General features: G+C 37.7%; 2 protein-coding genes across 2 annotated transcripts; both read right to left on the reverse strand.

Moving 5' to 3' along the window:
- Window positions 1-3,806: 3,806 nt before the first annotated feature.
- Window positions 3,807-6,387, reverse strand: LOC141653187 (uncharacterized). Its single transcript, XM_074460868.1, has 3 exons — window positions 6,277-6,387; window positions 5,058-5,437; window positions 3,807-4,241 (listed from the first exon to the last, which is right to left on the reverse strand). Exons 2-3 carry the CDS (start codon window positions 5,350-5,352, stop codon window positions 4,162-4,164), a joined length of 375 nt encoding a protein of 124 aa, XP_074316969.1. The 5' UTR covers window positions 5,353-5,437; window positions 6,277-6,387; the 3' UTR covers window positions 3,807-4,161.
- A 3,277-nt stretch (window positions 6,388-9,664) lies between these two features.
- On the reverse strand, window positions 9,665-10,410 carry LOC141652132 (auxin-binding protein ABP19a-like). Its single transcript, XM_074459764.1, has one exon. The coding sequence runs from the start codon at window positions 10,341-10,343 to the stop codon at window positions 9,708-9,710; it is 636 nt and encodes a 211-aa protein (XP_074315865.1). The 5' UTR covers window positions 10,344-10,410; the 3' UTR covers window positions 9,665-9,707.
- Between the last annotated feature and the right edge of the window lie 4,388 nt (window positions 10,411-14,798).

Below are 14,798 nucleotides of genomic sequence, written 5' to 3' on the forward strand. Positions count from 1 at the left end.
CAAGTATAGCAATCCACGTTTGTGTAGTTTTGACTCTCCGACTTTATCCAGACCGTTGGACTTATATAATTGAACTCACATTCTTCCGAAGGCTTACAACACCCAGACTGACAGTTCAACATTTTTCATCAATTATTATTCGTCTATCTAATAACACAAAGAAACCCAAGAATATCAAGTTCGATTAGTTGCCTGATCATTTATTTACCTTTAAGTCTTTAGCTAAAAATATATAACTGTCACAAATAATAAAAAAGGTAAATAAATAAATACATACCTCGAAAGTGTCGAGTGGTCTTTGATGAAATTTATCAAGGGTATCAAACTCATATTTGGTAGTCATGTCACTACACACATGATGCTTAATAAGTGTCTTTTTGTAGTAATTTTCCCAAAGGTTAGTATCATTGACCTTGTTCAGCAACCATTTCGAGTATGAGCTTAGCTCATACTCTTTGTAATTGATCCCGGGAAAAGATTTCCCGGTACCAGGGTTAGTAACCACAAAGGCAAAAACTCCTAAACCTAGGAAGAGAAAGTATAAAGGTAAACCACAACAAATACTATAACCAAGAAACGCATCATCAGAGTTATCAAAAGTCACGAAATCGACACAAAACAAGAGCATGACCAAGAGACCTATTATTATGAATGATATGCCGAAGAAGTTAAACCCCTCTGCTCCTGAGCTTATTGGGACAAGAACATAAGCTCCCAAAATTAAGGCTACAGGCCATGTAACATACTTAATTAACACTAATACTATTTTCAACAACCCGTAATCATCAATCGGCCTCATGTTCTTCATTACAACAGTGAGTAAGCCTCTTGTTGCGGATGATCTCACGAAGAGGTATACGGCTGCCCAAGAAGTTTATTATTAATTAGTTTGATGTTGTGAATGAACAAGAAAATTTTGGACATTTGCTCTGTATTAAATAGTAAGTACCCACGAATTAGATTAAGGTATTTCATAGACTTGAATCAAATCATCTAAATTGTCAATTTTGCTTAGTACGAGGTGAGAAGGACATGTGAGTCTCCGCGACGAAGAGTTTACTAATGTATTAGGTTTAGTATTATAATCATCATTACGCGGTTTGATTAGTTGACGAAGCAAGAATCAATCAATCAGTAATCAGTAATTAGTAACTAATAAACAGGCGGCAGCCTGAATGAGCGCTTTTGTGAAGGTTTATTGTAAGGCGGTTTATATAAATATTATTTGTAAAACCGTCTTGTTTACCCAAACAGTAACATAAACAAGAAGATAAGTACGGGTACCTTTTGTGAGGGTAACTGCATAATACAACAAGCGCTTTTACAATAACGTCAATGTAAAACTACTTACGTGAATTGTTTGTCCTAGATGGCAAGATGTTATCCAAGATCTGCGATATGTGAGATGGCGAGTTAAATCACTGAATACAAATGGGGGTGAAGAGTTAAATCTACGACTAAATGTCCATAGACCGACTCTCTGTCTTTACCATTAATATAAACGCGCCCATCATTCTAGTTAGACGCACAACACTTAAAGAGGACATATATGAAAACTGCGAGGACAAATTTGATAAGTATAGCAACGCAGATAACTCCGGGAAGAAACCAGTGTTTCTTGACATCTTGAGCGAACGCAGCCTTACAAGATTGGCAGTTGAAGCAAAATGTGGATGGATCGTTGCTCCCAAGTATAACAGTCCATGTTTGTGTAGTTTTGGTTTTCTGGCTTTGTCCAAACTGTTGGGACTTATATAATTGAACCCACATTCTTCCAAAGGCTTGCAAGTTGCAACATCCAGACTGACAATTAAATTTCAACAATTATTACGCATCATAGAAGAGGTCTTAGCCTGGTCTTCTAAATATAGGGCGTCATCGGGTGATATCCCATCTCGGTTGTACTGTGAATGAGTACCACCCAATGACGTCATCTCATTTTCCTTAAACTAAGGCCGCTACAAATACACGTCAAATTGCTAGTTTTCACATGAACTACCAAATTCCAAGTAAATATAAAACTTTTTCGTCTATTAACAGAAAGGGATAAAATCTTAGAGATCTACCGCGAGCAGGGTCCCAAAAAGTTTACATGAAATAGAGAAACAACAAAAACCCATACTTGGTAGAAATAGAAAACATACCTCAAAAGAGTTGAGTGGTCTCTTGTGAAACTTCTCAAGTGTATCAAACCCATATTTGGTAGTCATGTCGTTACACACATGATGCTTAATAAGCGTCTTTTTATAGTACTTTTCCCAAAGGTAAGTATCATTGACCTTGTTCTGCAACCATTTGGAGTACGGCCTAAGCTCATACTCCTTATATTCAATCCCGGGAACCGATTTCCCGGAACCTGGGTTAGTAACAGCCAAGGCGAAAATCCCTAGACTTATGAGAAGAAAGTACAAAGGTAGGCCACAACAAATACTCTCAACTAAAAACACTCCCTCACACTTATCAAAGGTGGCGCAATCGACACAAAACAAAATCAAAGCCATGACCCCAATGACTAGGAGGAATAATATGCCTAAGAAGTTGAACCCCTTTGCTCCCAAACTTATGGAGCCAAGAACATGACCTCCCATACCCAAGGCCGCGGGGAACGTAAACTTCCTTAAACAGCCTGTAATCATAATCCCCCACTTTTTACTTTTTTTTTTTTAGTTACTCTACTATGCAGTATGTGTTGCGAATGAGCTAGAAGTACTTGTTTATGTCGTCAATGTTTGATTTAAAGAAAGAGGTTCGAGGCCGGGATTCACGACTTCATGGGTCTCCTTGAAGAAGAGTTTACTAATCACCGTTAAACTAGGCAGCTGTGCGAAGCAGTAAAAAAATAATTAACCACAAATAATTACCCCAAGTAACCAAAACACATTCCTCCCTAGCTCGTTGAGAAATATCGCGAAGAGTAATGTCATATGTGAATGTCTCGCATCAGTTGAGGAAAAGGAGTTAAGAAACTTTGTTCATCGTTGGACTAAGAAGCTGACTTTTTTACCTGACATACTACAACGACTAACATCATCCTAGTATCTCAAGGGCTCCCGCAAATTGTGAGGTAAGTTGGATATACTCCACCATATTAGCAACACAAAGATGACATTTTCCAAATGAAGATGACAATTGGGTTATTCCACGGAACAATTGTTTCTCCCAACACATACTCATTGTGAAATTCAAAAAATACAGTTTCAAAGGTAGGCAATGTTTACATTTCATTTGTTAACGAATATCAATTGGTTCCAACAGTTACATACTGCACATAGATACCCAAGTTATATTTTTTGTAGTCCGAAGGTACCTAAGTGGACCCACTGCGGTCCTTTTTCCGAAAAAGGTGATCTATTCTGATGATCATCATCTTTGATGACAGTAAAGATCCCCGCCATGATGGACGACAGCATGTTCTAAACTACTACGTTTTGCAAAGACGTAAAAGTTGTGTTTCATCTTCATGCTAATCTCATTATGATAACTGATAAACCTATTTGTGATTCAGGGGTGTGAAATGCCAATCGAATTCCATAATAACGAGTTTTCAGCACTTGAATTCTTGATCCTATACAAGGTAGGCGGGGTTGTGAACTTGAATGCCTCTGAACAGACATTTTAGAGAATTCATGGGTTTTAATGCATTGGTAATAAGATCAATATGAGAAAGAAATTAATTAAGATTTTAGAGGGTTTGAATAAAGATAATGAAACTAGACGGAAATATCCTAATAATGTATCCACAGGAAAGTCTCAAGGAGATTGAGCAAAAGATGATGAATCTAGATGGCAACGAAAAAGACCGCAGATTACAGAACAATGTTGGATGTAAGAGTAGATCCATTAACATGCAACCATCAACGATTTGGAAACACCGTAAAGGCTCAACACCAAGTCACTAACATGTTCCCATTCTGCTAATGTTCACCATTTTAACATGAAATGCGAAGGTGCACTCAACAACATATTACATATACAATATTCAGATGGGGAAAAAAGAAATCTGAAAGAACTTGATGTTGCAATATAGAACAGAAAGTCAAAAGACAAAAACTTAGTTGAAAATCTTCGTGATGCTAGTGCACTATACAATATTGCAACATACTGGGAAGTCGAGTCAGACAGATGGCGTACACAACATAGAGACAACACGATAAGCAGGAGTTAGTAGGCGGGGATTGCAGCAAAACGATAACCCGCAGCTCCTCTCCAAGAGTAATAGGCAATCCGTGTTTCATAGAACCCTGAAATTAACACTTTAAGCATTACTGTATGGTCTGTATCAAACTGCCAACGTAACATCTTAAATAGATAACTAGTGAAAAACAAATATCGAACTCCATGACAATAAATCTGAAACTAACCAAGGAAAAAAAAAAGCGCAAATAGATAAATCAAAAATTCCTTTCCACCACAGAAACTACAAGTCAGCTAACAATGATGCATGTGCATAGTACAGTTTAATGAGCATCCTAGATCCTCAAGACTGTAATACATATTGTCCCCCAAATCAGGGATAATGCGCTCAAATGCCAAATTATTCGGGTGATGAGTCTGATGACTTTGACAAGGATGAAAACCTAGAAAAGCAGAAAATTCTATCCATTCAAAGAAGACTGTCAGCATCTACAAACATACAAAGAAAACTGGCCACCCCACAAGTTCCATCAGGAAATGATTATCATCCATGGTTTGCATGGTTCGGGGTTCAGTCAGTTGATCCTTGAACCAAACAGTTTGCATTGGAATCTTATTCTTTCAAAAACTAGGGTTATCAGGGAATTCACCATATAAACCTATGAATGTCATTATAATTAATATAAATATGTTTACTATTCCTACAAGCAACTTTTAAACAGTAAAATCATTACGACACACAGAGCATGTTCACCAATCAATCACATAAGAACACTCAATCTCCCATCGTAGAATCCATTTTTATTATGAAGTTCAAACCACTGAACTAAGAAATACGGAATACTCCATAAAGTCCATAACAAAAGGAATTGTCAAAGAAGTTGGAATAACTCAATATCACTATTCATTCCATGACAGCATACCTGGAAGGAAGGTAAGTATTCCAAGAGCAAAGAGACAAAAGGCTTGAGATTGCTCTCCCCCCATATGACCGGTGAGAATGAAAGCTGATAGGAAGAAAAGTAAGGAACCAAGGGACAGAAGGAACAACGCAAGGAGAATCGACTTCCATGGAACTTTGTCTAGAGATTTTGGGGTGTAATCAAAACGAGGATCATATCCCTTTCCTCTTACATGATCATCGCCATTATAGTTGTATTTTTTATCATCCTCGTCATCAGCAAGGCGAGAATATTTGTAACTGCGCCTTGATGCCATAATGCACCAGAGTGGGAAGGATGTCGAAACCAATAACAGTAACTCCAACACTGAGGCCTACTCTCTCTTACTTAATTGCAATTACCTGACAGGAGAATATAACACATGCCATTCAAAAGCTAGTTTTGTAACTTTAAAGCCTAAGTGAAGAACCCCCCAATAACAAAACCTTTCCATACATTTGTCATGCAAATTGTCCCCCTAATATTCCAAAATTAGCAAAAGCTTAAACTAATCTCAGAAAGTCGCCTCTACGTTGATGGTAGTCTAACATACTATCGACACATACTATCGACCTAACTATACTAGCATACAGAAACACCAAGAAAACCAACAAATCAAGGACAACATCAGTATCTAAATCCTAACCCGGCATCGTGTGTTATATAGTCAATCGAGGCGACTACAGACCGTCAAGATCACATTCAAGAAATTGGAGCCAATTCCAAATGCAATTCATATCAATCCACCAATATAAGTCATAGCCACATATATGTAAGCTAAACTTGCCATATATTAACCAGTAGTACCGCATTTTTTTCCTTTATTCCAATCAATTATATACATTTTTCAAAATCTCACTCCCATATTTTCCGAAACGTAAACAATTGACCGGAATTAAAATTGATAACGGCGATCGATTTGTCACTTATAAATCGGGCAAGTGCAGATTACAAATAGTTCACCAACAATATTCAGAATCAATCATTCGAAGTGTAACTAATCCACAATAATGATCACGTAATTGCAAATCAAATCGTGTAAAGTGATGAAAAATCGTGAAAATTGCAAATCAAAGCAATTAGATTGTTCAGAAACGCGAGGAACATAACAATTGAAAAGTAAATGCATCAAATAAAGGTAATTAAAGTGATGAACAATCAATGAAAAAGGACAATCGTAAACCCTAGAAGTTGAATTTACCTGATTCAAGAATCGCAGTAAGAAAAGAAAGAAGCCAGATAATTAATTACATTAATCATTAGTCATTTGTTGACATCACGTTATTCCGTAAAATCGTTGACTGCCGCCTGTCGAGACTCGAGACTTGGAAGTTATGAAAGCAACGGGTCAGCCTGTACCGACCAGCCAAACGGGCTCCTTTTGGCCCAACCCGACCCGGCCTTCTCCTGGCCATAGAAGGCCCGTTCAATGCACGGGCTTGGCCTGGGTTCCATATATCCAGCCCAGCTCGCCCTATCCCGTTATTTTAAGAAAAAATTAAAAAGAATAACATAGTATATATTTGAGGCCCGCCCGCCTCTGGCCTGGCCCGGGTCATACGTCATCTAGCCCGGCCAAGCCCACCTCTCCAATCAGCCGGTTCAAGGCTTAGCTAGGTGAGCCCGAACTTGACCCAAGTACAGCCCTAATTATGACCAAAAACTTTAGACGACGTAATCAGAATACTTCCTTCTATTCAACGTAAACTTCCATATTTTCTTTTTCGAATTTTTAGGATTTTTTTCCTTATTTCCTAATTTGGAAGTTTTGTATGGTCCAAATTCAATTGCATGTGAGATAGTGTGTTTTGTGTGCGCAAAATTGCAAATGAGAGGGGAAGTTCACATTGAATATGAGGGTAATGAGACGAGACAACTCGCGAGCAACTCAAGCTCAGCTCGGTCAAACCTCGACTTGTGCAAGCTTGTGTAATACCCGTATCTTTTGAGACCCACAAATTTACCTTGGGATACGTGAGAGGACCATTGGATGAGATAAATCCTACTCGAGAGTGAAAGTATGACCGTACACTAGACCTGGTGAGACCTGGACTAGACCTAGTATGGCTGTAGTGGACCGAGTAAAGCACTTATCCGATCGAGTGGGTGTCACTCGATCGAGTGGTCGGTCACTCGATCGATCGAGTGACGCTGGATCAGAACACAATAAGAAATCTAAAACCCTTATCCTTATTCATTCTATCTTCTTCTTTCTTATGCTACTAAGAAGTGGTTCTTTAGATATCATCCTATGTGCATGTGGTGGTTTGAATTTGATTGACCATTTATTAATTGTTGATGATCTATTGATGTTTTACAAGGGGAGGTAAGATCTATAATGTTACTGCTTAGAGCCTTTTCTACTTTTTCTGCATCTTCCGGGTTGAAGGTTAATGCTGGTAAATCAAAGGTGGTGTTTAATGGTGTGGCAGTTGGTTTGAAGCAGGATATCATTCAGATATCTGGATTTTAGGAAGGGACTCTACCTTTTAAATATATAGGAATCCCTGTCCAACCTGATAGGTTAACTAGAGCTGAATGCAATATTTTTAGTAGAGTTAACCTGTTAGGTTAACTATCTTAGTGAAGAAGGTCATGGGTATTTGAGCTAGGAAGTTGAGCTATGCTAGGAGAGACTAATTCTCATAAATTCAATGCTCAACACTTTACATAATTACCGGGGGTCCATTTTCCTGATACCAAAAGGGGTTATTAGGAAGATTGTGGTTGTTTGCAGGAATTTTCTGTGAATGAGGGGACTGATTATCTCAGAGCTCCTTTGGTGGTTTGGCAAAAAAATTGTTGTAGCAAGAATGAGGGTGGATTAGGCATAAATGAGGCAGAGATGTGGAACATTGTCACAGTGGAAAAACTGGTCAATTGGATTTACACGAAGTTAGATAGATTAGGGGTCTTCTGGATAGATCATGTCTATTTAAAGGGATCCGATTGGAGTACTTATTCAGCCACCTTCAGATTCCAATTGGAATTAGAGGAATATTTGTAAAATTAGGAGACTAATGGATGCAGGATTCCAGAATAGCCTATGGGTTGCTGATCCTAGAGGTTATTCTATTGGTTTAGGTTACTGCTGGTCACAGGATGTCCACCCACTTGTCCAGTGGTTTAAAGATGTTTGGATAATTGGTGCATTTCCAAGCACTCATTTATAGGTTGGTTAATCAAGCATAAGACATTGAACACTAGGGCTAAGTTGTATGAGTTTGATTTGTGTGATACTAACAAATATGTGTTGTGTGTATGGAGAGTTGAGTCACGTAATCACCTGTTTGCAGAGTGCCAGTATAGTTCTCAGATTATAATGAGCATAGAAGATTGGTTGCAGCTCGATCAAGTTGGATGGTAGTAATGGTCAATATTCGAGAGTGCAAATAAAGATATGTCGTATGGTTAAGTCAGCAATATGCTATGCTATCTAGATGGAAAGAAACAGATGCAGAGAAGCTTTGAATGTTAATGAGGCCTTAGAGGATTGTGAAGGAGTTGAAGAGGTCTATACACGCTAGAGTACAACCTGTAAGAAGTCTAGATAAGAGTTGGCTACAAAGATTAGATATTATTCTTGTTTAACTTGTAATCTGTAGTCATATGCTTTGTCATAAAATTGGGTTTAAAAATGCACTAGAGCATTAGCATTAATAGTTCTTATTTTTGAGATTGTCACTAAGAATTTTATTTAAAAAGTTTATCTACTAAATCATAACGTTGGTTCTTAATTTTAATTAAGAATTGAGTTCTAAAATAAGAACTAGATTGCTAAGCATATAGAAATGTGATGACCAATGATCATAACATGCGTACAAAATGTGGGATGTCTTTAAACATTGTCGATCTATTTACAAGAAAAAAAAAGTTCTTCTATTGTAGAATAAAGTTCTTAAATATTGAAAATAAAGAAATATGATATGACATGAGAAGAATTTTATATAGAGTTTTTATATTGCATGTTATTGTTCTTAGCAGTATGTGGTACATTTATTATAATGGAAAGCTCACACTTTACCCCCAAAAAAATCTAAAAAATACCGTGCTTTATCACGAGATCTATACTGGTTAATTAATTATTAGGTTACCAACATTAAATTGGGAATATAATTAAGAATTGGAAATAGACCTGTTTGACCTTTACAAAATGGGTGTTTTAGTAAAGACACTCAATAATATCCCTCCGTCTCACCCATTTCCTTACATTTATTTTTTGACACTATTCATGAGTGGGTAGAATCTCTAATATATTTTCTAATATATTATAGTATAAAATATAGTCATGTGGAATCTTTTTTGAATCGTCTTAATAAGTATATTATGAATATTAAATTTTTATAATTTTTATAATATGTAAATAAATATATGAACAAAACAAAATTTATATTGGCAAATGTGAAAATAAACGTAAAGAAATATTATTATTAAGATTCAATTTACATAATCAAATCATAAATACAAATACTTTGTCAATAAGACGATTTTAAACAAAAAAAAAATTATAAGAAGCTTAATTATTCCGTAGCTAATTAATAATACACTCGAATATAAAAATACCAAAGAATCTCACATTATTGCATGCATGCAAGCATATATAATCATAACTTATATAGTACGTGCATGTACTTAATTAGTACCACCAAAAACATTCTTCAAAGTTTTTATTTGTTGACTATCCAACAACGTAATTTTTTCAATAATTTCAGTAGGAAGATCATTTCCACCCAAAGAAGCAGAGGTAAACTGAAAACCAGCATGAGCACTATTCAAGCTCACAAATGCGAGAGCCTGATTTTTACCAATATTAACTTGGAAATGAAGTAAACTTTGCGGAAATATCATAACGTCACCCTTATTCAACGTCTTAAAATACGCAGTGTTATCGGATGCAATGAACCCGGCAATGATGGTCCCATCAATGACTATGATAACCTCAGACGCTCGGTGTGTGTGCAATGGGACGACCCCTCCTACGCCTATGTCTAGTCTCGCCATTGAAATGCCTAAGCCATTTACCCCAGGAAACGAGTTGTCATTTGCTGAGGTTACTGCGACATTGAATATGTTAGATGTGTTTCCGGCTACACCCAAGCCTGAGAATACAAAGTCATTGACTGTTAGGTTAGCCGGGTTTTTACAAGGGAACCCTGCTGGTCCGACTGGAAAGTTGAAATCTGCTACGCAAAAATCGACTACACTAGCTGATGATAGTGATATAAGAAGCGAAAATATTACGAAAATGATTGGTTTGGTTAGCTCCATTATTGTGTTTTTTGAAATTTATGAAATTATTATGTATCTTGGATTATCGTATGTAGGATGTATGTTTTTCTTTGTTGAGTTTGATATATTTTCTTAGAATTTAAGATCATATATATAGGCAAAAAAAATGCAAAGATATATTTGTTTAATTATTATTATTATTATGTGTGAGAATAAAGGAAGGTGTGGGTGTAGCCTGTAGGAGACTATAATATTCATGATGGCATGAATAATTGAAGAAAAATGAGACCCGTAACATGAAAATTGTAGGAAATATCTAAGTTCTTTACCCGTTGGTCTCTCTTGTGACGACTTATAAATTCTGACGAAAAATGCGATCAGTTTATGGTAAAAAGTAACCATTAATAAAAAAAATTATCAAATTGATAATAAAATATTATAAAATGATCGCATTTTATCGTCACAAATTTTTGACGCGTGGATCAGAAATGAAAATGTGTGAGTTTATAATTCTGACTTTCTAAACATAGATTTAATGATTTGGTCAACAACGACCCAATGGGTTTGTAAAAGATCACCATAAATTATTGCCTTATTCGTTCACATCAGAACATCGAGAAGCGGGTTGGTCGGCCTAGGCCGAGACGACTCGTGCAATTAGCCACTTCTTACAAGTTACAATATCCATTAAACATTCTAACGATAAAATTTTGATTTTTTTTTAATTAGTTGGAAAGCCACGTGTGATGAGACAGTATTGGTATGTATTATACGCCAAAAGTGATATTTTATGAGCCGTATATTATTTGCATCAATTTTGTTCGTTAATAGTTATATGATGTTTATGGGACCGAACTGTGCAATGTGAGTCGAGTTGAGAGTTTGTGTTGAAGAAAGGATTGAGACAATTATGATAGTGTGGACAGGGGGGGGGCGGGGGGGGGGGGGCTACGGGGGCGCTTGGGAGGAAGAGAACAAGCGTTTGCATTTTGTTGGAGTCGCCACCAATTTTTATGGGAAATTGGAACCGTTCGAATACCTCGTGTCATGTCAAGACACAAAGTAGAGACATGAACACTAAGCAATTGTTACCCTTAGCATTCTATGTCTCGAAATGACTCTCGTGGATGCCAATGAACACGGATGTTCATAGAGATCTGGAGTAAGGGTGAGGGTACGTATTAGGAAGCTCTTTTGATCGAACACCTAATCCCGCCCGCCTCGATAGCGGCCTCTACTATTGATTAGGGACATCATTTATACTTGATATATCGTCGGCTATATGCATGCAATGCAACATCCATAGAATTAATCCTAACATGTGAAAATTAACTAAGTCGGTTGACACGTAATTAGCAAACAATTAGGTCGAAGTAGGATTTAATGTTCGATTACATGTGAAAACATACAAATGATACAAGAAATATGACAAATACAATAAAGAAAATTGCAATAATAAAAGATTACAATAATTAAAATGGATTAGGCGATTTATGTCGAAAATAAATTTAAAACGGATAATTTGAGAAAACGAATAAAAGAAAGAATCAAAAGATTTAACGAACAAGTCAGCAGGCGATAATGATGTGAATTTTGCGGAAGCGGGAATCTCGTGATTTTGACTTGACATTGTAAATTTTGTATTTTTTTAGAGAACTAGAAATAAGGGGAAAAGAAAGGATATTTGTCGCGGTTAGACCTATAACCACGCCAATATTTGAATTGTTTGATGCTCGTCAAACAACTCGACTTAAACTTGGGATCACGTCCCTTGTTTAAGCAAGGTGCGAAATCGCGTTTCGACCTCTTGAGCCAAAGTACTTGTGTAACGAGACAAATAACCAAGACAAGATTTTGAGAATTAACTCGATTTTTATAAAACAACATGTCAAAAATAAAACTCACCAACTAGGCCTTATATAGCCTCCCTACACGGTTCACCAAGAGGGCATTAATGCCTTCTTTGAACCATAATTCCAAGGCTAATTTATTCTATCCTAGTTTTTCTACAAATTATTTTTAATGCTTATGGAAAATTAAACTACAACAAAAACTAGAAGAGAATACAATTAACTAGGCAAGGATTAAATGGAGGTGCATTGATCTTTTTCTTCTCCTTTTCCCACCCTTGACCGTGTGCCTCAAGCTCTCTTCCGTTTTTTTTTTTTTTTTTTTTTTTTTTTTTGCATTTCGTGATACGGTATTTTTCGTAGAATTTTTTATTCGGAGCATCGTACCGTATTCACATCAATTCCTCCTTCTTTTAGAAGAATCGTCCTGATTCTTCATGACTCCCAATTCTTCGTCGCTTCCTTTTTCGAATTGTATTTTTAAAACGTTTTGGAAGTCGAGGTTGTAAGGCCTTAACTGCAATCCTTGAGGCGGCCGTGCTGCCCTCATCGCTTGATTCAATCTTGTTGCTTCCAATTGATTCCTTTATCCATGGCGCTATTGCCTTGCCTCGGCCCCTCCTAGCATAAGGATTTAAACCAATCCAATCGGTCTCCTCGACTTGCCTCTCCAAGGTCCCTTGAGTGGCCATTGTCTTTCCCTCGCTCCTCCTAGCATAAGGGTTCAAACCTACCCAATCGGGCTCCTCGATTTTTCTCTCCACGACCCTTCGAGTCCCGCCCATTGTTGGTGGATTACTAACCCGAACTCGCCTAAGAATGAACTTAAGGCTTCCTTGTCCCTTTGCTTCAAATCGATACATGCTTGCAATCTCGGTTGGCTCCTCTACTTGCGTCGTGAGCCATCCACCACGACAAGTCTCAACTCGGGATGGCAAAGGAAATCCGTCATTTTGAACGGTCACGTCGATGGTGGGCTGGTTGGGTGGTGCGTGACCCGCCGGTGGCTCGGGGTCACGGCCTGGTTGTGCCGCGGGTGGCTCCGGCAAAGATTGCTTGTCACCAAAGTCGACATTGGGGATTAGACCATTCCCGTGGCAGCCTTGGTCGTCGCGTGTGACGGGCACGAATTCATCAATGGTTGGGCCGATTAAACCCATATCGTTGCGGTTGTTGGGGCCATGTTCGCACCAAGCATCATATTGCTCTCCTATCTCACGTTGGAGCTCCGACCAATGAAGTCCGTCCTCATCGTTGTATATGTCGTAGATAGGTGGTAGTGAAAGGTTGAGAGATGGTTGGTTGAAGAGAGAATCGCATTCCACAGGATCTTCTATGCTCAAGATATCCGAGAGCCGAAGCTCTGATACCACTTTTGATGTGAATTTGGCGGAAGCGGAAGACATTTTTGTAAGGTTGTTTTTGTGTTTTTGAATAAAGGGGATATTTGTTTCAAGATCAATGAAGACCTCGAAAACAATGGGATATTTGCCATAACTAGACCTATAGTTACGTCAATGGGTGAATTGTTTGATACGCGTCAAACAATCCGACTTAAACTTTGGATCGCGTCCTCGGTCTAAGCAAGGTACGAAAAACTCGTTTCGACCTCTTCAGCCTTTTACTCGTGTAACAACACAAATAAGAAGACAAGTTTCTCACACATGGTGAACCTTTTTACTCAAAACATCATGCTTACAAATGAAGAGAGCCAAGCCTTATATAGGCCGAATGATGCTTGGGCTCCAAGGCAAGCTTTCAATGTTTGCATGAGTTCTAGGTGCCTAGTTATTAGTTTTGACTAGTGTAGAAAAACTAGGAAAGACTTTAGAAGAAAACTAGAAAAGACTAGGAAGAAAACTAGGCGATTAAGAAAACTAGGTGGTATAAAAAACTAGGTAGTTCCATGCACTTGGCCTTGGTCTTTCCCGAGGTTCTTCATCCCTTTCTTCACGGTTTGCACGGCCCCCAAGCCTTATTCGGACTGTTTTTGTTTTATTTTTCGCGTCCCTTGATACGGTAATTTTCTCGTAGAATTTTCGTTAAAGTTCTCGTACCGTGTTCACATCAATTCCTCCTTCTTTAAAAAGAATCGTTCCGATTCTTGGACCAAAGATATGGATTATCAAAAGCCGATCAACCCTCAAACTACCTCGCTCGAGTTTAACCTTTGAATTCCAATAGCAATTGGAAATTCAACCAACGTCTTGACTTTGACAAGCGTTACCCTTTTTCTCCAATGCGTCGTCCCGATTCTTGTGCCTTCCAATGAATTTTTTTTTTGTTTTTTTTTTTCGCGGATGAACAGTACCGTGAACAGTACCGGCGTGAACAGTGATTTTTTTTTTTTTGGTTTTTTTTTTTTTGTGTTTTTTTGTTCAATCCGTGCCTTTCAAGATCCAATCGATTAAACCTCAACTACCTCGTTGAGTCCAACCTTTGAATACCAATCGCGTTGGTTATTCAACTACCAATTGATTGGGACCTCCCTAGGACCGTCTTGATTTTTTTGGGGTGATCAAGAGCCGAAGCTCTGATACCACTTTTGATGTGAATTTGGCGGAAGCGGAAGACATTTTTGTAAGGTTGTTTTTGTGTTTTTGAATAAAGGGGATATTTGTTTCAAGATCAATGAAGACCTCGA

This window comes from Silene latifolia, chromosome 4 (assembly GCF_048544455.1).
Source record: "Silene latifolia isolate original U9 population chromosome 4, ASM4854445v1, whole genome shotgun sequence".
Classification (NCBI taxonomy): Eukaryota; Viridiplantae; Streptophyta; class Magnoliopsida; order Caryophyllales; family Caryophyllaceae; genus Silene; species Silene latifolia.